Source organism: Pogona vitticeps, chromosome 5 (genome assembly GCF_051106095.1).
Source record: "Pogona vitticeps strain Pit_001003342236 chromosome 5, PviZW2.1, whole genome shotgun sequence".
Lineage (NCBI taxonomy): Eukaryota > Metazoa > Chordata > Lepidosauria > Squamata > Agamidae > Pogona > Pogona vitticeps.
In genome coordinates this window covers 89,567,884-89,589,311 of record NC_135787.1, presented here as the reverse complement: position 1 = coordinate 89,589,311, position 21,428 = coordinate 89,567,884, and the positions used below count along the sequence as shown (strand labels likewise).

The 21,428-nt window shown below is 42.7% G+C and overlaps 1 protein-coding gene and 1 long non-coding RNA gene across 6 annotated transcripts in view; one reads left to right on the top strand and one right to left on the bottom strand.

Moving 5' to 3' along the window:
* The window catches only part of TAPT1 (transmembrane anterior posterior transformation 1), a 165,451-nt gene extending 148,497 nt beyond the window's left edge, over positions 1 to 16,954 (bottom strand). Inside the window, exon 1 of one of the 5 annotated variants that reach the window (XM_020806576.3) lies at positions 16,579 to 16,954. In XM_020806576.3, coding sequence (XP_020662235.2) covers positions 16,579 to 16,852 — 274 coding nt within the window. In that variant the 5' untranslated portion in view covers positions 16,853 to 16,954. The remainder of the gene's footprint in view (positions 1 to 16,578) is intronic. The other 4 variants (XM_020806574.3, XM_020806575.3, XM_073001067.2 and 1 more) reach the window with 4 other exon arrangements.
* Positions 16,955 to 17,572: 618 nt separating this feature from the next.
* The window catches only part of LOC144589448 (uncharacterized), a 29,468-nt gene continuing 25,612 nt past the window's right edge, over positions 17,573 to 21,428 (top strand). Inside the window, exon 1 of the long non-coding RNA XR_013545549.1 lies at positions 17,573 to 17,657. This is a non-coding gene — a long non-coding RNA (uncharacterized LOC144589448). The remainder of the gene's footprint in view (positions 17,658 to 21,428) is intronic.

Genomic DNA, 21,428 nt, shown 5'->3' with positions numbered 1-21,428 from the left:
TCAAGAAAAGCAAGCAAGCAAAAAAAAATCTAGAAAATAATAACAGGGAGGCATGCTGGCACAGGCAGTCTGCCTGACAGCAACAAAAATTAACCCAAAGAAATTAAAAGGGGGGGGGGCAAAAGGATCTAAGATTGAGCCGGGCAGATAGGCAATCATCAGATCAACACACAGCAATCCCACAAGAAACAACTGAAGCAAAAAGAGCACTCTTCATTGAGTTTCAGGTCCTTTTCACTTCCTCAGACATTCTGATTGGCTGCCAACAGCCATCATGATACTGTTGAATGAAAAATTTCTTAGGTAATTCGACAGACAAAAGCGCACTGAAAGTTCACATGAAAGTGGGAACTTTCATAAACACAAATCATTCATGTTTTAGAGGCACTCTTTTGGCAATTATTGAAAGAACACAAATTACATGCTTCGTGTTTAAATGAAAAACCCAAAACATGAAAGAGACTCTCTTTCATGCTTTGGGGTTTTCATTTAAACTTGACTCATTCCCACTAATCGCTGAATTCATCTTACCTAGACCCCAACCTCCTTCTTACATTTTTCTAAGTTTCTAAACCCTCCGCATCTTACGCCTCTAACTTGTGACACTACCCTATTGTATGTAAAAGTACCAACGGGAGCTGCCTGCAGAAGATGAAACATTTATGTCAGTTTCACCACAAAACTTAACGTTTGCAGTGTTACACGACAACTCATAACATTTCCTTAAAAGACCACCTCTCCTGGTAACAAATTTCATGCTGATTCTTGATAATCTTCTCAAGGCTGTTGCCAAACAGAGCACACAAAGCAACATTTAATAGTAGACTCTTAAATGTTGATTGTTGCAAGGCCAGAGTTTCTTCTCTGAGGTGCACCCTCTCCCTCTCTGTCCATGCCCCAAAAGAAACACAAGCATTTCTTTAGGCATGTCCTTGGCTTGGCTGGATAGTTTTCAAAGGTCAATGTTTCTGTTCAAGTGCTTTGTTTTAATCCATGTTCAAACTTACAAACTGCCAGACCTTGGAAAGGATGGGCTAATTTACTAAAATAAAATTTTGATATTTAAAATGGAACCACTTAAAACATGAACATTATGTTCCTAAAACGTTAAACAAAAATGTACTGGTACACACCTTTCTGCAAGCACAGCATGTATAAGCAGTAGAAATTGCAACATTTTATCCTTTTTGACAGGGAAAATCTGGAAAGGTTTCACTTGTCAGACCCAAATTTAATTAGAGACTCTGCATCTTGTCTCATATATCTAAGGAAAGTCTCTGTTGTTAACAGTCTTGAATGAAACAGCACACAGACATCTGTTGGCTCAATCTAGTCAAGAGCATCTACTACTCTTACAGATGGGCATGAACCATCAGATTGGCAGTTTGTGCTGTTTTGGAAAATGGTCACACAGTTGTCTCGTGGTTGAGCACCTTGCCTCCTTTGGAAGGAGGAAATTTGGAAAGAAAATATTTTCAGAGTGAATAACTTCTGAAAGGAAAACAATACTGGATGAGGGATGAAAGTGACACTGCATTTGGGAAGGAGCTTTACACAGAGTGAGAGGAGAAACAAAGTGAGCAGCAGTGATGAGAAATGAAAAATAGGCGGTGTCACCTTAATTCTACTAATCCCACCAATCAAATCTTTAATATTTCTAACAAGGAAATGAAGGAGAAAGGAAAGGAATTCTTACCAATATTGATTAGAACCATAAAACATGCTAGTCCTATTCCAGCTTTCTAAAATAGTAGAAGTGAACATGCAAGAACAGGTGGGCTGACCATAATCCATAACTGAGTGATCGTAACATTAATTAATCATTTTGCCACAACTTTTAATCACACTGTGAATCTCCCCAAGTTAGTAGCAAGGCAGGGTACATTTTCAAATACTGTATAAAATAAAGGAAGAAGAGCTATTTGAGGCAAAGGTGTCAAGTACAGGCTGGTAAGAAGAGGATTGTTATTGTGCTGTGCTACTACAACTACATGTGCTTGCATTTCTCCATCTCTCTGACATGAAGGTCTCCACACACTCAAAGATACACAGGATGTGTGTGTGTGTGTTTGTATAGATTTGTCTGCAATGTGGATTGGTGGTTATGACTAAAATTTGCCTATCTGACCCAACAAGTTTGGGAATATAGAAAGAAGAATATTATCATCTGCTCACAACAACCATACTATCCAGGAGGCTGGGAGACATAAGAAAATTGTCCCAGCTGCAGCTAATCAGTTTTTTTTCACTGCCTTTCCTGTTTTCTGACAATAGTCCAACTATTTTTTAATTTTTTTTCTTTATTTGTTTGTTTATGCATTTATTTATTTAAATTTATACCCACCCATTTAGTGAGCATGCCACTACTCTGGACAGCATACAAAGTATTATAAAACATACAGCTAAAAATATTAAAACCATATTAAATATATAAAAAGAAAATGAACAAAACCTTACTCCACCCACATAATATCACCCAGTCTGGATGGCAGATGAAGGTCTGGGTAAAAAGCCACATTTTATTTTGCTTGTGGAAGCTCAGGAGGGTGGGATCCAGTCACACCTCGACAGGTAGAGATTTCCAGAGTGGAGCAGCCACTACCGAAAATTTCAATGCTGCCAGTGATTTTGATTCTGTTATGTCAGACTGTCTCCCAAATGAACAAGGAAAGCAACAGCTGTGAGCAGCATAAATGTATGCCACATGTATTTTTAGTTGCCAGCTTCATTTTTTGGTCATCCAAGGAAACAGGTGTTTGAGGGGTTTCCAGCACATTCATGGCCATTTTAATTGGAAATGGATTAAAATGGTAGAGTCTCTGGATCTACTCCTTGTATCACCACAACCATAACTAAATATTAACATTTATTTAAAATATATACAGTAGTGCCCCACATAGCGAGGTTAATCTGTTCCGGATTAACCTTCGCTGTGAGGAAACATCGCTAAACGGAATGGAAAAGCCTTCGTTTAATGCGTTCCAAATGGGCCCAAAACCCACCGTTCTGCGATGTTTCCCCATGTTCCGGCGGCCATTTTGGGTGTTCCGGTGGCCATTTTGGGTGTTCTGGTGGCCATTTTGGGTGTTCCGGCAGCCATTTTGGGTGTTCCGGCGGCCATTTTGGGTGTTCCAGTGGCCATTTTGGGTGTTCCAGCGGCCATTTTGGAACCGCCGAACAGCTGTTCCCCCATCGCAATGCGATAAAACATCGGTATGCGATCACGTATGCGATCGCAAAATCCGCATCGATATGCAGATTCATCGTTAAACGGTGCGCTCGTTATGCGAGGCACCACTGTAATGTTTTAAAGTTAATTTTCCTATCACAATTCAATATGCCTACAGCTAAAAATAGCTGAGGGATCAGTGACATGTCACTGTTTCTGAGAGTAAGTATGCACTTAAAATATAAAGTGAGATGGTTACAAACATTTGAAAGTACAGTATATGTACTACATACATACTCCTCAGAGAGTCAAGCTTAATGTACCTCTCAAAAGCACATATGGTTTCAAATCCAGGTTAAGTACTTTGTAGCAGTACAAAAATGTGTCTCTATTTTTTAAAGCTCAAAACAGAACTTCTCTTTTCTTATTTTGTTTCACTAAATATGATGTTCTCATTGCTAAAATCATGCAGCATTTCAAAACTTCTGGACTACACAAGACATACACTGCTTGCTGCAAACTGGTAGCAGCAAGAGAAATGAACACTCCTAAACAACAGTCACATATACTAACAAGCAAGTACATTGTAACAGAAATATAAACATCAGTAATAATCCTTCACAGTACACTGAGGTTATAACCATTAAGTATGATTCCCTAACTACACTGAATACAATAGAAATTAATTCTCAGTGAACATATTTATGATTATAGCCAGAAAGAAATATAGTGAACAGTACTTAATAATTACTACTGTACTTCAGATATTTATGTGTCAGGTCAAAAGCATTACCCACTTACAAAACTGCAATGATTTTTGGATATTTTTCAAAGCTATGTAAATAGAGGTGGAAAGTTTGGTATGTTCTGAGAAAACCAAACAGTCTGTTACATTTGTATCCCAGCCTTCCTACAAAAGTAAAAGCATGGATATGGCTTAATGTGATCAAACACAAGTTTCTAAAATACATATCAAAAGACGTCTATTTGTTTTTCTTCTATGGCACATCCCATCCTGCTATAATCTCAGGAGTACAAATAAGTGCTGTCCTTGTACAATCCACTTCATAACCACTTCCTTTCAGTTTAATGGAATATATATAAATTTGATCAAACAGCCAGTACAAGACATAACAGCAAACTACAGTTGAGTTGAACTAGTAAATGCAATAGCTTTTTTTAATCAAATGTTTTATTAATGATTAATGATTAATTACGGAATAACCACTAAGCAAGGTTATCAGTTAGAATCATATGAAGCATATTTGTCATTCACTTCAGACATAAGCCAAAATCCTGTTGCTTCATATAAGCCAAACAATAACTGTCAATCTGTTCCCCACTGGAAAACCAATGTGTGTCATGAGTCTCAAGGCATACATATGCATGCACTAAGCCAGTGTCCATGCCTGTGCCCTAAGAATCACATCAGGCATGCTTTGTTTATGAGGGAGGAATGTCTCAAAAGTTATAATTGGGCTTCCACTAATAGGATTTTGGCCATAGAGTGTTTGGTACCTGCTATAAAAAAATCGACTGGCCAGAATCCTATTACTTAAGTATATGTTATTAACTCTTAAACAAACATTCTCCTTTATCCCTCTCAACCACCACTCTCCCGCCCAAACTCCAAATCTCTCTGTCTTAAAACCCCATCTATGTCTATCTCCTACTGCTGCTGCTGAGTCTCTTATACCTCATGACTCCGCCCCTCCAGGACTCCCATTGGTATATGCAGATAGCATATGAACATGCATGACCCGGGCGGATGTCACACCTACCAATATCCAAGCTCCTATAGTCTGAATTACAGCCACAAAATTCTTTAGCTTAAATTGAAAACAATGTCTGTGCTCTATACTTGCAAAGGGAAAAATCCAAGACCCCTGCACCATGATGTCCCAATTACAGAGGGGAGGGAGGAAATGCATTTTTAAAGTATTTTAGATTTAATTAATTATGCATTTAAAAAAGGTTTTAACACTTTGTTTTAATATCCCCCCTTCACTCATTCAAGTGAGTCAGTGTAGTAGTATAGTACAGTGGTGTCTTGCTAGATGATGATAATCCATTCCACTGAAATCGCTTTTTAGAGAAATCATTGTCTAGCGAAAAGCACTTCCCCACTGGAATGCATTGAAACCTGTTTAATGCATTCCAATGGGGAAGAATCGTTGTTGTCTAGCGAATATCAGCCATAGGAAAGCCGCTTTGCGAACCGCCGATCAGCTGCTTAAACAGCTGTCTTGCGAAGCTTAGGTCCCGAAAACACCCATTTTGCGAGCACAGAGGGAGCTGTCAAAATCATTGTCTAGCGAAAATTGGTTTGCGAAGCAGGGACCAAACACTGTCCAGCGAAATTCCCCCATAGAAATCACTGTTTTGTGAATCGCTATAGCGATCGCAAAAAGTCAATGTCTAGTGAAAAAACTGTCATGTGGGGTAACTGTCTAGCGAGGTACCACTGTACAGGCTACAGTGACGGACTGGGACTAGATTCTGATTTGTCAGATATTCATTGCTTCATATTCTGGGGGTCCAGATACCCCAACGAATACAAAGCAACAAATATAACCCTTTTATATTTGTCCCTTCATTCCCTGCTTTCCCCACAGAGCATAGCAAGAGTGGGGCATAGCAAAAGGAGGGGGAAAGGGATCTAAGCAATCCTGCAGCCGCACTGCTGTGGAATCACTTTGATCCCTTTCCCCCTCCTCTTGATATGCCCCAAGGGGCACAAGACAAGGGAAAGCAGGGAAAGCAAGGGCATAGCAAGCAGAGGTAAAGCAGGGATCAAAGCAATCCTGCAGCAGTAGGATCATTTTGATCCCTTTCCCACTCATCTTTGCTATGCCCTGCGGGGCACAGCAAGAGGAGGGAAAGCAGGATTGCTTTGCTCCCTGCTTTGCCTCATCTTGCTATGCCCCACGGGCTTTTTTTTTGCCTACCAGAAATAATATGACCCAACAAACAACAAACTGGGGTCACTGGGGGACAAGTTTGATGACTCACAGACCAAGACAAAGCACTATCTCTAACTGGGTTTAAGAAGATCTCTGCTCAAATCTGCCCTTGGCTATGAAAATGGTAATAAAATCATTCCTTAAGAATCTCATATGCCCTAAAATATCTGTTAGGGTTGCTATAACTGGACACCACGTAACACACATAATCCTAGGAATTTGCATAAGTATTGATTATCTAGAAACCCATGTTTCAAAAATTGGTTCTGACTAATGAAACTAAGTTGAAATAGATTTGTGAAATTTTCAAGAATAATTTTCTGGAGATACTGAGGTTTTCCTTTGTTAGATTTCTTCACAGCTACAATTTCCCACCTTCCAATTAACTTTGTAACTGGGGAGAGGATGGAGATCACTAGACACCTGCTGAGTAAATTTCCACCTATCTGTACAGGTTCACTGGGTGGGAGGAAGGCCGAGTACTCACGCTCCTTGGAGAGCATTGGTTTCCTCAGCATGACAAGCAGCATGACAATGCAGATATCTAGGCAAACTGACAGTACAACTTATGTACTGTTCCTTCTTCAGCAACTACTCTTGTTTCTGAGCATTTGCCAAAACACAATTACATTCACTAACACACAATTACATTCACCAAAAGATAACACAACTCTTGAACTCGATTATTAAACACAGCGAAAAACCAAATCCTACTTACCAAAACATTCAATGGCAGTTTTCTAATATTTAAATTGTTAGAAAATTGTTCAGATTGTTCAAATGACCTCCCTACTTCAATTCCTAGTTAATGGTGACAGCAAAGTATCTTGTGTCTACATCCACAAACTAAATAATCTATTTTGATAATTATAGTATTGATAGCTTCCTTCCCCTCGATTTTTTTCCACAGTGCAAAAATTAGTATGTTTGACTTACCGCAATTTGCTCCCTCATATTTGACACTGTGTAAATATGTAATTCTAGTTTGATTAAAACTAAGGACACTATGGCTTGCTTAAATGAAGTGATGTAAATCATGTCGGCAAACTGCCAGTTGCCTTTCTTTCTTTCCTGCATTTTAGAGCATTTCTATGCTGCCTTTCTTCCATAAAGGGACTCAAGGTGGTGTACAATAATTAAAACACAAGTAAAGCCAAAACGACAATAAATATACAGTGGTGCCTCGCTTAACGAGCGCACTGTATAACGATGAATTCGCATACCGATCTATTTCTTGGGATCGCTAATGCGAAGGCATACCGACGGTCGCAATGGGCAAAACTCGCATTGCGAAGATCGGTAAGCATTTCGCTTACCGATGTTCGCATTGTGACATCGGGGGATCAGCTATTCAGCGGTTCAAAAATGGCCGCCGGACAACCCAAAATGGCCACGCACAGCGTTTTCACGCCCTGCCCTCGCTTATCGAGGGCGCGAAAATGGCTACCGCTATGGAGGAACATCGCTGAACGGTGAGTTTTGTGCCCATTTGGGTTTCCCCATTCCATTTAGCGATGTTTCCCCATAGCGAAGGTTAATCCGGAATGGATTAACCTCGCTATGCGGGGCACCACTGTATAATTAAAAACAATTAAACATAAGATAATAGAAAAAAATTTATCACATAAACATTATAAAAACTTTTAAGGGAATACTTTAAAAAGCAAAGCCACCATATCTAAGAGTCTTTAGCAGATACCAGAAGATTCCAAACTTGGGAGAAAACCTCAGAGAACCCCTTTCTCATGTTCCCATCATGCATGCCTTTGAAAGCAGTGGGATTGAGAGCAGGGCCTTCCCAAAAAATCTTAAAAGCTGAGAAAGCTCATATAGTGTGATATGATTCTTCAAACAGCCTGGACCCAAGCCATAAAGTGTTTAACCAGCACTTTTAATTGGGCCCAGAAACACATTTGTAACCATTAAGTTGTTGTAATTGGGGGTTATATGCACCCTGTAACCAGCATGAGTCCGCAGTCTGGCTGTATTATTGTTCCTGACCTATCTTTAAAGGCAGCCTCACACAGAGCATGTTACTGTAACACAAGAAGGCTGGTTACATGCCAGTTGCATGACCAGGACTTAGTTAATTAGAAGCAATTCATGACCACAACCTACATGAGTTTACTTAGGCACATGTAAACCAAGAGGATTTTCCCTTACACTTTCCAAAACTTTTAGAATCTAGACACATTAGGCTGTTGTAAAAGACAAAAAAACAAGAATCCAGTGGCACTTTAAAAATGAGTACGTTTTATCTGACAAGCTTTAGTCGACTGCAGCCCACTATGTCTGATGCATCTGACAAAATGTACTGTAGTCCACAAAGTTCACACAAACCACAACTTGTTAGACTTTAAGTTGCCACTGGAATTTTGTTGTTTAAATCTTCATAAAACTACAGAACAGCAGGCTATAATACATTGTCCACAGTTCATTTTAAGTTACTAAAGTAGCAAAACAGTTTAGATTTGCTAAGTAAATACAAAATAAATCTGCATATTTCATTTTTTTCACAGCATCTTCCATGTTTTCTCCAAAGAAACGGAAAACATGATCTCCCTCACCACACATAAAAAATACTAGAAATTTTACAGCCCTACTTAAGCTGCTGGGTAGGAACAGGATTATTCTCTTTCCCGTCAAAGATCTCCCATCCATTGTATCTGTACCACCATACCATAATTATGCTAAACAAACCTATAAAAAGAACAGTATAAGTCCAGCAGGTGAAGCAGGGAGAATATTTGACATCTTGGAGACAACAAGATGTTAGTTGGATTTCTGTGGCTTGAAATTTAAGAATGGAAGGCATTTTAAAGGAAGCAAACCTCTTGTCCTTTCCTCCTTACAACCACCAGAGCTCCTCAAAATCCTCTAATGTGATCAAGATATGGCTAAAGAATTCTGATTCACACTGAAATCAATGAATAGAAGACTACAAAGCCCAGGACAAGGACATAATCCATATATATGAATATGTATGGCATGGGATCATATCATTTTGTCCCATATCTAGAGAATTAAGAATGCACAAACAGGTATCCACTGAGATACCTAACCTAAAATGACAGTATTAAAGGAATAATGAATAACACCCATCTTTTCTTGTCAGAATGTTTCAGGTATCCTATTTCAGGACTCTTAAAAACAAATACCTAACAGGCACTCCAGTTCTATTCCTACAACTGAGGACGCAAGGATTGTGTACCGTGGGAGATCTTTCTTAAAAATACCTACACATTCTCTATCTCTCTTTTCCAGGTTAAAAGGAGAAGTGGTTAGATGAAGAAAAAAATACTCATGTTCCTGCATACCAAATAAAAAAATATTACACTGTACCAAAAAACAAAAGGTCATTTCTGCCGTTTTCATATTTTGAACAATGTATTTAAGAATGTGGGGAAATTGCAACATTATGCTCAGTGGGAGATGGCACCACTGTCGGAGACAGTATGGGAATGTTCCAGATGCTTCTTTAATTTTTGCTGCTTCAGCTATTCTTATGTAGCAGGCATTGTTGCAATTCTTTACTTACCTTATGCTGGCACTTGCAGACAACAAGACTCACAACAAAACACTTCTAGTTTACTGAAAGATGCATACGTTTCTAATCATGCTAACTGGTTAATGTGGCTAGAATCCTATTGGTATTCATGTAAGGTTTGCATCATCATCATCATCATCATAGTAATAGTAATAGTAATAGTAATAGTAATAATAATAATAATAATAATAATTTATTGTCATTGTAAGTATATACACAGTATACCCATACAACGAAATTCACAGACACCCAGAAACCAGACACATGCACACACATAAAATTCCCCAAACACTCCCCACCCACTAAAAGTCCCCCACTAAAAATACAAACATCTACACCGCAGGCCAAGTAACACAGTCCAACTAATTATTCACTACTGGTGGTCTTTAAGCTCATTATTAAGTGCAATTATAGCTCTGGGATAAAAACTATTCAGAAAACGTGTGGTCCGAGTCTTAATTGTTCTCTATCTTCTGCCAGACGGTAACAGTTCAAAAAATTTATAAGCAGGATGGGAAGAGTCTCTCAGGATGCTGTGTGACTTCCTCAGACAGCGGGATATGAAGATGTCATCCAGGGTTGGTAGCTGGAGCCCGATGATATTCTGGGCAATTTTAATGGTTCTCTGTAGAGCTTTTTTGTCCGCTACAGAGCTACTCCCAAACCATGCCAGAATGCCATAGGTTAGGACACTCTCAATGGTGCTACGATAGTATGACAGAAGTAAATGCTGAGATAAATTTAACTTGCCGAGCATTCTCAGGAAATAGCCTCTTTTGTGCCTTCTTCATTAGCATGTTGGCATTTATAGTCCATGAGAGGTCCTCTGAAATGTAAGTACCCAGAAATTTAAAACTACCAACTCTCTCCACTTCCTCACCGTTTATGTACAGTGGTAAATGTACATTTCTCTTCCTCCCAAAATCAATTATGAGTTCTTTAGTTTTTTTGATGTTAAGTGTGAAATGATTTTCTTTACACCAAAGTATCAACCTTTGTACTTCCTTTCTATAAGCAGACTCATTGTTCTTATTTATGAGCCCCACCACTGTCATATTATCCGATAACTTACCATGGCCTGGTTACACTCCTGACTGCACAACTGAGATGCATTCTGGTACCTTAGCAATTAGACATGGCAAGTTTTTGCAAACCATATAGTAACACGAATAGAATTCCAGTTAATATAGTTTAAACTTTAATATGTTTAATCCACATGAAAACACAGTACTGTAATCCTGTGTCACAGCACCTTATGGAAGGCACAAGATCAAGGTGACAAATCGGCAACCTTAGCAGAACAAAGATTCAAAGGAACCTCATGTCAATACCTGTCACGCTCTTTCTAGCAGAGTGTGAGGGATGAAAGAGCAGCTCCCTAGTCTTCTAGAGCAGCAGTCCCCAACCATTTTGGGACCACGGACTGGCTGAGCCTCCAAGGAAGGCGCCCCACCCACAGGTGCGCATGCACGCTCTTGGGCGTATGCGTGAAGCAGTGGGGGAGCACTCACCTACCAGCACCAGTGTGCACACTCTCCCACCCTTTCGCGCATGCACAGGGGCACCTTCACGCCTGCCCACGCGGGTGTTCGGGAACTCGGGCACATGCGCAAAGCAGTGGGGGAGCGCCTGCCTGCCCGTGCCGGCGTGAGTGCTCCCCCACCCCTTCGCGCATGCATGAGGCACCTGCACGCAGGTGCACCCTTTCGCACGGGCACTCAGGCGCATGCATGAAGGGGTAGGAGAGCGCTCATGCTGGCGCTGGCACACACACACACACATGTGCAAAGCAGCTGTGGGGAGGGGAGTGCGTGCGGGGGGAGGTCTGTCTTTGCAGCCCAGTCCGGTTCAGGTCCTCTGTTCTAGAGCAGGGGTCAGGGAACTTTTTTACATTTTACCCCCTAAAAAATTTATATACGCCGACATTACCCCCTTGATTTGAAAGGAAGGATCTCGGTCACGCGTGGTCAGTTGAAAGCTGCCGACTGCGCCAGGGCTGCCCACACCCAGGCTGCCTCCTCCTCCTCTGCCACCACCTGGTGGGGCCACGCTCAGTTCTTGGCCCCTTGGGGGGGTTCCCTTTCTCCGCCAGCAGGTAGCTCCTGGGAGGCTGTTCAAGAGCAGCAGGTGGCTTGGTTGCAGCCAGGCCGGAGAAGGGGGTGGGAAGGGGGCAATTGGGCAACCGGAGACCCCTCCGGGCAGAAGAGGAGGAGGAGGGAAGGGGGTTAGGGTTGCGTCCTCATTACCCCCAGGATTTTCAATTTCACCCCATTTGGGGTAATTACCCCCCGTTCCCTGACCACTGTTCTAGAGCCTGGAAAGGGTGGGAGGTGGGAGAGTATCTTTGTGCAAACAACTGACTTTTAAAGCTAAATCTAATCTAATAGATCCTAATTCCAGTACAGTGGTGCCCCATATATCGACGTTAATCCGTTCCAGGATTAACATCGCTATATGGAAACATCGTAAAGTGAAATACAAAAGCCCACTGAAACGCATTAAAACCCGGTTAAAAACTGGCAGGGACAGGGTGGGTGGGGGGGTGGGGGATCCCGAAGGCTTCCAGGCAAAAGCCTAGAAGCCTTCGGGACCCCTTCACCCTGACCCCGCCGCCCCGCGCTGCCTTCCCTAGCCGAGATCGGACTCCCAGGAGCCCGATCCAGGCTGGGGAAAGCGGCAGGGGTGGCTGCCAGCGAAGGGGACAGGGTGGGTGGGTGGGGGGACCCCTCCACCCTGTCCCCGCCGCCCTGCGCTGCCTTCCCTAGCCGAGATCGGACTCCCAGGAGCCCGATCCAGGCTGGGGAAAGCGGAGGGGGTGACTGCCAGCGAAGGGGACAGGGTGGGTGGGGGGACCCCTCCACCCTGTCCCCGCCGCCCCGTGCTGCCGAGCCCAGGATGCCTGACAGGCATCGTGTCTCCACACCTTCCCCCCCGCGGCTTGGATCCGACCCGCGGGGGCTATCCCGGGCATGGCTGGACTCTTGGGAGTCCAGCCATGGCAGGGCTAGCCCCCGCGGGTTCGATCCAAGCCGCGGGGGGATGGTGGGAGAGCGGGGGGATCCGGATGCCTTTCAGGCATCCCAGGCTTGGATCCCACCCGCCGCCGGTTACCCAAGGCTGGGTAACCGGCGGCGGGTGGGATCCGAGCCCAGGATGCCTGACAGGCACCCGATCTCCCCACCTTCCCCCCGCGCCTTCGATCAGACCCGCGGGGGCTAGCCCTGCCATGGCTGGGTAACCAGCGGCGAGTGGGATCCGAGCCCAGGATGCCTGACAGGCATCGGATCCCCCTGTGATGATTTGTGTTTTTATGTGTATTAGAATGGGATATGTAGTCCTAAGATTGTCCCAATAGCATCCATCTTGATTTAAAGTCTGTTCTGTAGTAGGAAAGTTTTTCATGCTGTTTCAGAGAAGCTTCGCTCTCTGATTATCTCGTTGCTAAGATGAGTAGAGAGCAGAGACTTTCGTAGTCAAAATAATTCTGCCACAAAACTTGATAACAACTCTCAAGCTCTCATGAGAAAGTTAGGCGGGACAACAAGACCCAGGAGGGGGTGTTCCTTATGAAGAATTCTGGGAAGAAGAAGGAAGTTGGTAAGGAGTTGAAAAAAGATGGAGTTGGACTGAGAAAGGTCAGACATGTGCTTTTTCCCATAATGGATTGTAGCTTTGCTATGGACTATTTTTCCTACCATGGACTGATGGAAGTCAACTGGATTTCATCTAGCATCAGCCTATGAAGACCCAAGACACCTGAGATGGACTGTGTTATGCTTTTTATTAGTTAGCATAATTCTATTTCTTTATTTTTCTAGCTGGAGTGGGGAGGGGAGTATTCCGTTTGTCTTGATATGAAAATGTACCTACTGAACTATTTTACCATCAACTGAAACCTTTTCTAAAGCAATTCTTTTCAATAAAGCAGTAATGATTTGATCTGCATGCATTGGTTCTTGTACAGACTAGCTGAATGTCTGATTGGCCATGTGTGTTTGCTACCAAAGATTTAGAGCCAGATTATTCTGAGTATAACTCATGGATTTGTCTGTGTGTGTTGCTTTCTTAATAAAGGAGATTGGCTTTTGAAGAAGAAGTTTAGACAGGACCTTGCTGAGACCTAAGGGCTCTGCTCAGCAGTCAGAGGTTTGTCTGGATTTCAGACTCATCCCAGTCTCCGGCACCCCCATAAATCTCTTTGGAGATAAGGGGCTGCTTACACCCCCCACCCACCCCCCGCGGTGGCCTCAGAAGGACCCTTCGGAAGGGTCCTTCGAAGGCCACCGCAGGCATTTTCCCCCAGCTGAGTGGTGGGAGCGCTCCTTTGGAGGCTCCCGCCGCTCAGCTGGGGGAAATGGTGCCTATGGGGAAAACATCGCAAAGCGGTTTTTCCCCATAGGCACCTTCGTTATACGATCGCAAAAGCGATGTCATTTTTGCCATCGCTATGCGAATTCGTCGTTAAACGGGGCACTCGTTATACGAGGCACCACTGTAAAGACTTGTCTGAGATTCCAGATAGTTTAAGACACACATGCTGTAGTAATACCATGTTTCCCCTAAAATAAGACAAGGCCTTATATTAATTTTTACTCCAAAAAAAAAAGGGGGGAGGCTTATTTTCTGGGGATGCTTTATTTTTTTCATGTACAACAATCTACATTTATTCACATACAGTCATGTAATCTTCTGGTTGCTGCACAATGGTGGAGGGCAGGGTTTCACTTAACTGGGGCTTTTTGGGGGGTAGGGTTTAAATTACGAGCATCCTGTAAAATCATATTAGGGCTTATTTTCAGGTTAGGTCTTATTTTCAGGAAACAGGGTAGTGATACAGTATAATACTAAATTACATAATCAGTTTAGATACTTGGGCATCCACCAGTTTTATCTCATCCTACAAAACAAGTTAAAATACACCAAAAGTTCTAATGCACATTTATATAAACGAAATTCCTGACAACAATGCTCAATGTTAAATGTTTACTCAGAGGGTTTCTAGCACCTTCACTGAAAATAAAATGCAAGAAACGAAAGTATTTTAAGAAATATCTGGGAAAATACTATTTTAACTGTTCCAAATTAACAGTAATAAGTCTGATAAATAACATTCTACATTTTCAAGTGTTTCAAACTATCCTTTGGCATGCAAGATGTTTGGACTACAACTTCCAGAACCCCCAACTCACAGTGACAATGATAAAAGGTTGTGGGAACGGTAGCCCAAAAGATCTGGTGTACCAAAAATTCACTACTCCTAACTCCCATAAGGAATTTTAATAAAACTGCTTCAACAGCTACTGCTGATATCAACACACAGACATCTACACTATGCAGATACTATAAAGATATTTTCCTTTTTTTCTTTTTTACAATAAGCCTAATTAAAATCTGAACAAGGGTGTTCTTTTTATGTCCTAGCAGCATAGAAGTCTCATCTTCTGAATCACAGACAAAGGGATAATTATATCTAACAACTATTAAGATGCACTTTGGTTGCAAAAAAACAAGTGAACAAAAAGCAAAGAAGCAAAAACCCTGAATGCAATTCAGCATGAGGACACCTCTCACTTTTAAACTGTGAGGTCAAATAGATATGTTGACAAATATTCTGTCCCAAATCTAAGACATCATGATATGAGGATGCACCCACTGTAATGTCCAAGCCAATGAAAATTAAACAGTATTTATTAGGTCTCCTGTTCTTGATTTGCCACTTGGGGAAAATAAGTCAATTCTAGACATATAAGTACTTGTGCCTATTTTACAAATATACCAATAGACTACCATGCAGAATGAACTTTAGTAGTTTTTAATGAGCTGCTAACTCTCTAGACTAGATTTCTCCAAACCTGAGTACCTAAAATTAGATCAACCAAAATAGCTGCTTGCTCCTGCTGACTTGCCTAATAACAAACTTCAGAAACCAAAATTATCATATCATGGCTAGTTGGAAAGAGTGACCCAGTGCTGTCAGACAATACATAAGAATTAATCTAAATGTCTGCAAATGTCAACTCCTTAAAACGATTGACAACACTGAAATTTAAGACCAAACGAGGAAAAGTGACATTTTTTCAAAAGTACAGTACACGACTTCAGTCAAGTATTTAAGGCCATCATATTCAATGCATACACGCAGAATACTTCTCTGTTCTAAAAAATTCATCCATTCCGTGCATTTTTTAATTTCAAAAGCAGCAGCATATGTTTGGGAGAAAATAACTTTTGTATCTGCTTCCTCCTCACTCCACAAAAATTTTCACATCAAGTTCTGAACAGTAAGTCATAGTACTGCTACCTAAATTCCTCCCAAATCCCACTGTTAATTTATATGGAGAAAAAAAGGGGCTATGGAGACTTTGTGCCTGGACTTATAAAGCCAGGGTGATCTCTTGACATTTGTTTACAATGCCAGAGCTTAATCCCTGCCAGCAACCTATTACCATACTACAGAAGCCCTGCTTAGGTACAGAGTACACTTCCTCACAAAGCCTCTTCTTCACGCATTTCAGAGTCCATGCTGAGAATTAGAGGACTTTACAGTTTGCTTACAAGTGCTTCCGAGAAAATTTAAGTGCTACCTATACCTCCCAAAAACTCAAAACTACAGTGCATCTCTTACCCAGTGCTAGCCAGGGCCAACTGCTGCGTGAACGGATGAAGAAAAAAATGCACAGGCTTTTCCCATTTTGCGTAACTCTACACATGATCAGAGGTACTTTCACCTACTTCTTTTCTCTTACCTTGCCTTGCTTGAGACAACGTAATGCACTTTTACTTATTCGCACCTTCCTAGAGTCAAGACATGAGCATTAACACAGAGAAGGGTGCGTCTACTGATCCCCAGGAGCAAGCCCTGCAGGATCAATGCCACCCGACACCACTTCCCGTCTCACCTGAGGGTCCGCTGAGCTTCTGCTGTCTGTGACGATCGCTCTCGTAGAAGCCCAGGGTCTCGGTTCTGTGGTGTTGTCCAGGATTAGGAAACTCTGGACTCGAAGAGGAAGGTACCGAACGCGCAGGGGACGGATGAGGCGACCGAGATTCTCCGCCCGTGAAACTACTCCGACGCTGCCCGCTGTCCGGCTGAAGCAACGACTGTTCCGAGGCGCCTCGTCGCCCACCATCCCCACTTCCCGGCGGGGCGACAGCATTGGCGACGCCCGCCATCTTCCCTCGCGCAAGCGCCACAAACTGTGATCCGTGCTGCTGCTGAGAGAAGCCGCCGCTCCTCCGGAGTACGTCATCGCCGCGCGACAAAGAGCGCACCAGCCGGGCCCACCTCTCCAACGCGCGCGAGCGGCGAGCGGTCCTGGCGGCCATCTTGACGGAAGCAGAAAATGCATTGCTATAGTAACGTCTGTCTCTCCGTCGCGGCTTGCTTCACTTTCTCCTCCCCTCTCTTGACGACGTCCACCCAAAAGGTGTCAGCAGAAAGAAAGGAGCCCTGGAAAGAGAGAAGCCCAGCCTTCTCTGGCAGAGTGCCAATGAGCTGAACCACAGCAAAAACGATATCTTTACTTGTATCTGTGATAAATTTCAAAACATTTTTGACGGTAAGGTCTTTTCCCCCCTCTTAGTATATGCCTATTTTATCTGAAAAACAGAGGAGCGTGTAACTTGATTTTGCAACAATTTTAGTGCACGTATATAAGAGTAAAAAGACTGAGTCCTAATTCTGATTTAACCGTGTGTCGGTTTAAGCAAGACACTTCTCTTAGGCAGATTGGCACCAGTACCACCACCAGACCCGCAAACGCTGAGATCAGATGGGAAACTTGTTGATTTTGCATTTCCAAGAGCTGAGCGTTTATTAGTAAAGTCTCAGTAACCACACTGATATTTGACAAGTGAGCAGACATGCCTAGAATCTTACTGCGCATGCGGAAGCCGCTACATATTTATGCGACACTAGGCATTCTTTGGAGCCCCCACAACTAATAAGTCGAGGGGAGAAGCAAACAGTAGAAGGCAAGTAAGTGGAAAACGGCAATAGTCACCTTTTCTGGTGTAGTGTTTTTTTTTTTGTTCTTTCTCAGTATGGCTCTTCTATCTGCACAGCACTATCTTCCAATATATAATCTTCCAATATATAATGTGTATATATAATCCGATCCCCTTCACCTCACACAAATGTGTTTTTTATTTCAGTTTTCTTGCTTTTTTTACCCTAACGTGAATTTTTATTTTATTCTTACCAGTGCTAGTACCCCAATTACTACCTGTGGTTTTAAAAATAAACAACATTTTCCTGCTGTACACTAGATACCCCACACATTAAAAAAAACATTGCTTGCATTCTGTATCAGTTGTATTTTTGTCCTCGGGGAGAATTATTATCGTACAGGAAAAAATGGATTTGCTTTAATCTAGTTACAAAATTATGTTAGCATCAGTTTGTGGCTGCTTGTACTAGAGATGGGAGTATTCGTATTTGTATACGCATATCCCCACACAGCTGGAGTTAACGAGGGGTCCTGACCGTCCACTCACGTTTCTGCCAGTAGCCCTTCTCTTCCTTCTAATTGCTCCGGAGTGCCACTCAGCTATCCACTTGGCAGCCTTGCAGGGAGACTCATCCTCCTTCTGCCAGGAGGAGCTAGACAACCGGGAAGAGAACGATGTTCAGGAGCAATTGGAAGGATGAGCGGTGCCAGTGGCAGAGAGTGGATGGGCCGGCCCCAGGGGCTGGACCCTCGTTAACTCCAGCTGCGTGGGGATATTCTTATACGAATACCCCCATCTCTAGCGGATACTGGTAAGGTGGAAGCAGTGCTAATACATCACTAGAGGCAAAACCAAGGGATTGGAAGTGTATCTAATGAACATAGAATACTGTAGATGCAATTTGATCACAGTGTAGTGATCTGTCCATTGTTAAAACTGGAAGTAAAATAAACCAAATATCCAAGGTGAAGCAAATGACTTGGAAACAGAAAAGTCGCTTGACAATAATCATGAGTGAAATAAGAGACAATTGGTAATCCCAACAAGACAGTGAAGCATTCCTCTGTACTCAAATCTGTCATAGGGGCAAACACACACTTATCCTTTTTTTAAAACAAAAATAAAAGACAAAAAAAATACATTGGTGCCCCACTGGACGATTACCCCGCTGGACGACGAATCTGCTTAACGTTGAAGTTTTTGCGACCACAAAACGATGTTTAGATGGGGGAATTTCACTTAACGTTGATCAGTTCCCTGTTTCGGGAATCGATTTTTCGCTTTACGACGATCAACAAACAGCTGATCGTTGAATTTCAAAATGGCCACCGGCTGTAGAAAATGGCTCCCCGCTGTGTTAGGGACAGATTCCTTGCATTACAGGCACCAGAAAATGGCCACCGTATGGAGGATCTTTGCTGGACGAGCAGGTATTTTGCACATTGGAATGCATTGAATGGGTTTCAATGGGTTTTTTTTTTAATTTCTCTCTACAGTGATTTCGCTGGAACGAATTAACGTTGTCAAGCGAGGCACCACTGTATAAGTAAAAGACCTTAATAGCACAACACCACATAAACAATACAATAATACATAATGTGCTCCCTTCTACTTGGACTGTCTAGAGATAGGACCAATTTTTCCTCCATTTTCAGAGTCGTATTCCTTTCCAAACCTGCATTGATTCTTCTGAGGGAACATAACCCTTTCCTTTTACTAACACAAAGTCCATGAAATCTCATCAAATATAAATAGTAATCTTATTTACCTCAGCCTTCTTTAGTTGAATATTGTATATTAAGTTATCATCTATAGCTTTTTTCTAAGCTTCTTTATACCATTCATCTTATAGAAAACCATCTTTATTTCCAGTTCTACTCCTAAGATGTAATATCCTAGTGCATGAGTGGCCCATTTTATAGCTACCAATCCTCTCTCTGTTCCCACATATTTTTGTCCACTCTGGGTGAGTTTGTGGCTAAAAAATAAAATTAAATGTTCTCCTTCACCTGTCTTTTGTGCTATAACTGCTCATAAACTGTGATCTGAAGTGTTCGTTTATAGCAGGGGTCTCCAAATTATGGCCCACGGGCCACATCTGCCCCCCTTGCCATTTTATCCGGCCCTTTCCCTTCAGCCCATTTGTGCACATTGGGATGCATGCATGCAGGGGGTGGGCAGGGGGCAGGCAGGTGTGTGGTGTGTGTGTGTGTGTGTGTGTGTGTGTGTGTGTGTGTGTGTGTGTGTGTGTGTGTGTGTGTGTGTTTCTGTGTTTCTGTGCACACATACGTTTCTGTTCCTTTGGCCCTCAAAATTGTTGAAAATATCCAGTGTGGCCCTCATGAGCAAAAGTTTATATGATAGCAGATGGAACACCGGGTGCACCACTACTCTGAGTTATATTCCAGAGAGAATGGAGTAACCGAAGAGGTGTTAAATAACATTGAGTGCCTGCCTATCTTGGAAGAGTAGTACAGCAAACCAACTTTAGCAGAAATAAAAGCAGCCTTGGATTCCCTTACCTCTGGAGGTCCAGCTGAAATGCATGCGGGACTTCCTCTTCGCCAGTGACACAGCTGTTGTTGCCCATTCTGCTGAAGACCGCCTACAACTCATGAATTGCTTTAGCAAGGTCTGCCAAGAATTTGGATTACCAATCAGCCTGAAGAAAACACAAGTCATGGGCCAGGATGTGGACTCCTGCCTCTATTACCACCTCCACACAAGAATTGGAGGTTGTTCATGACTTTGTGTACCTTAGCTCAACGATCTCTGACATTCTCTCCCTAGATGTCAAGCTGGATAAACGTATTGGCAAAGCAGCTACCATGTTTTCTAGACTCACAAAGAGAGGATGGCTTAATAAGAAGCAGATGGCAAATACCAAGATCCAGGTCTATAGAGCTTGTGTCCTGAGTACACTCCTGTACTGCAGTGAGTCCTGGACCCTTTGTGCATGGCAGGAGAGGAAGCTGAACATTTTGGTATCACCTGGCAGGACAAAGTTCCAAATAGAGTAGTCCTAGAACAAGCTGGAATTTTTAGCATGTATACATGTGAGGGTTCAAACTCTGGCTCTTGTTTTTGTCCAAATAAATCAGCAGACTTGCGAAGTTTTGAAACAGGTGTAACCTTTACTGCGGTGTTTAACAGGAAACCAGTATCAGCAAACACAGTCCAACATCTGTCACCTTCCAACAACGGGTCAGCAAGGAGTTTTCAATCTTCAACCTTAAAGGGGTTCCCTCATTCAGAGTTCCATGGTCTGAGCCAATACGAGGATAGATTTGGGTTCAATACCGGTCTGGTCTCTCCCTCTAGTAACGGGACCATGTCCTCATCCCACTTATCCACCCAAGTGGGGTCCCTAGTAAGGATGTCAGTCTGCCATGGTCCTCTGGGTATCCCCTCAACTGGGCTCCCCTTATTCTCAATTCTAACTTTTCGTGTTTCTCTCTTTCCATTTTCTCCTTCTCCTCTCTTGATTTCCTTCTCCACTCCTTTACTTCAGCTTCACCCCAATAAGAAGGTCTTGGGGGTATTTCCCTCCTCCAGTAATCAGCCTCCTCTTTGGGTATCCTGAGTCTTTCCCATACTGCATCCGGATCCACTCTCAAACTGGCAGTAACTCCCCTTCCTTTTTATATCTGCCACCTCCACCTCAACCTCTACCCTCAGCTTCCGCTCTTTTCCCGCCATTTCTTTCCCGGGTTTCTTTAACCGTCAGTCTCTGCAGCTCTTCCTCAATGTTCCCGTGTGTGTGTGTGTGTGTGTGTGTGTGTGTGTGTGTATTTACACA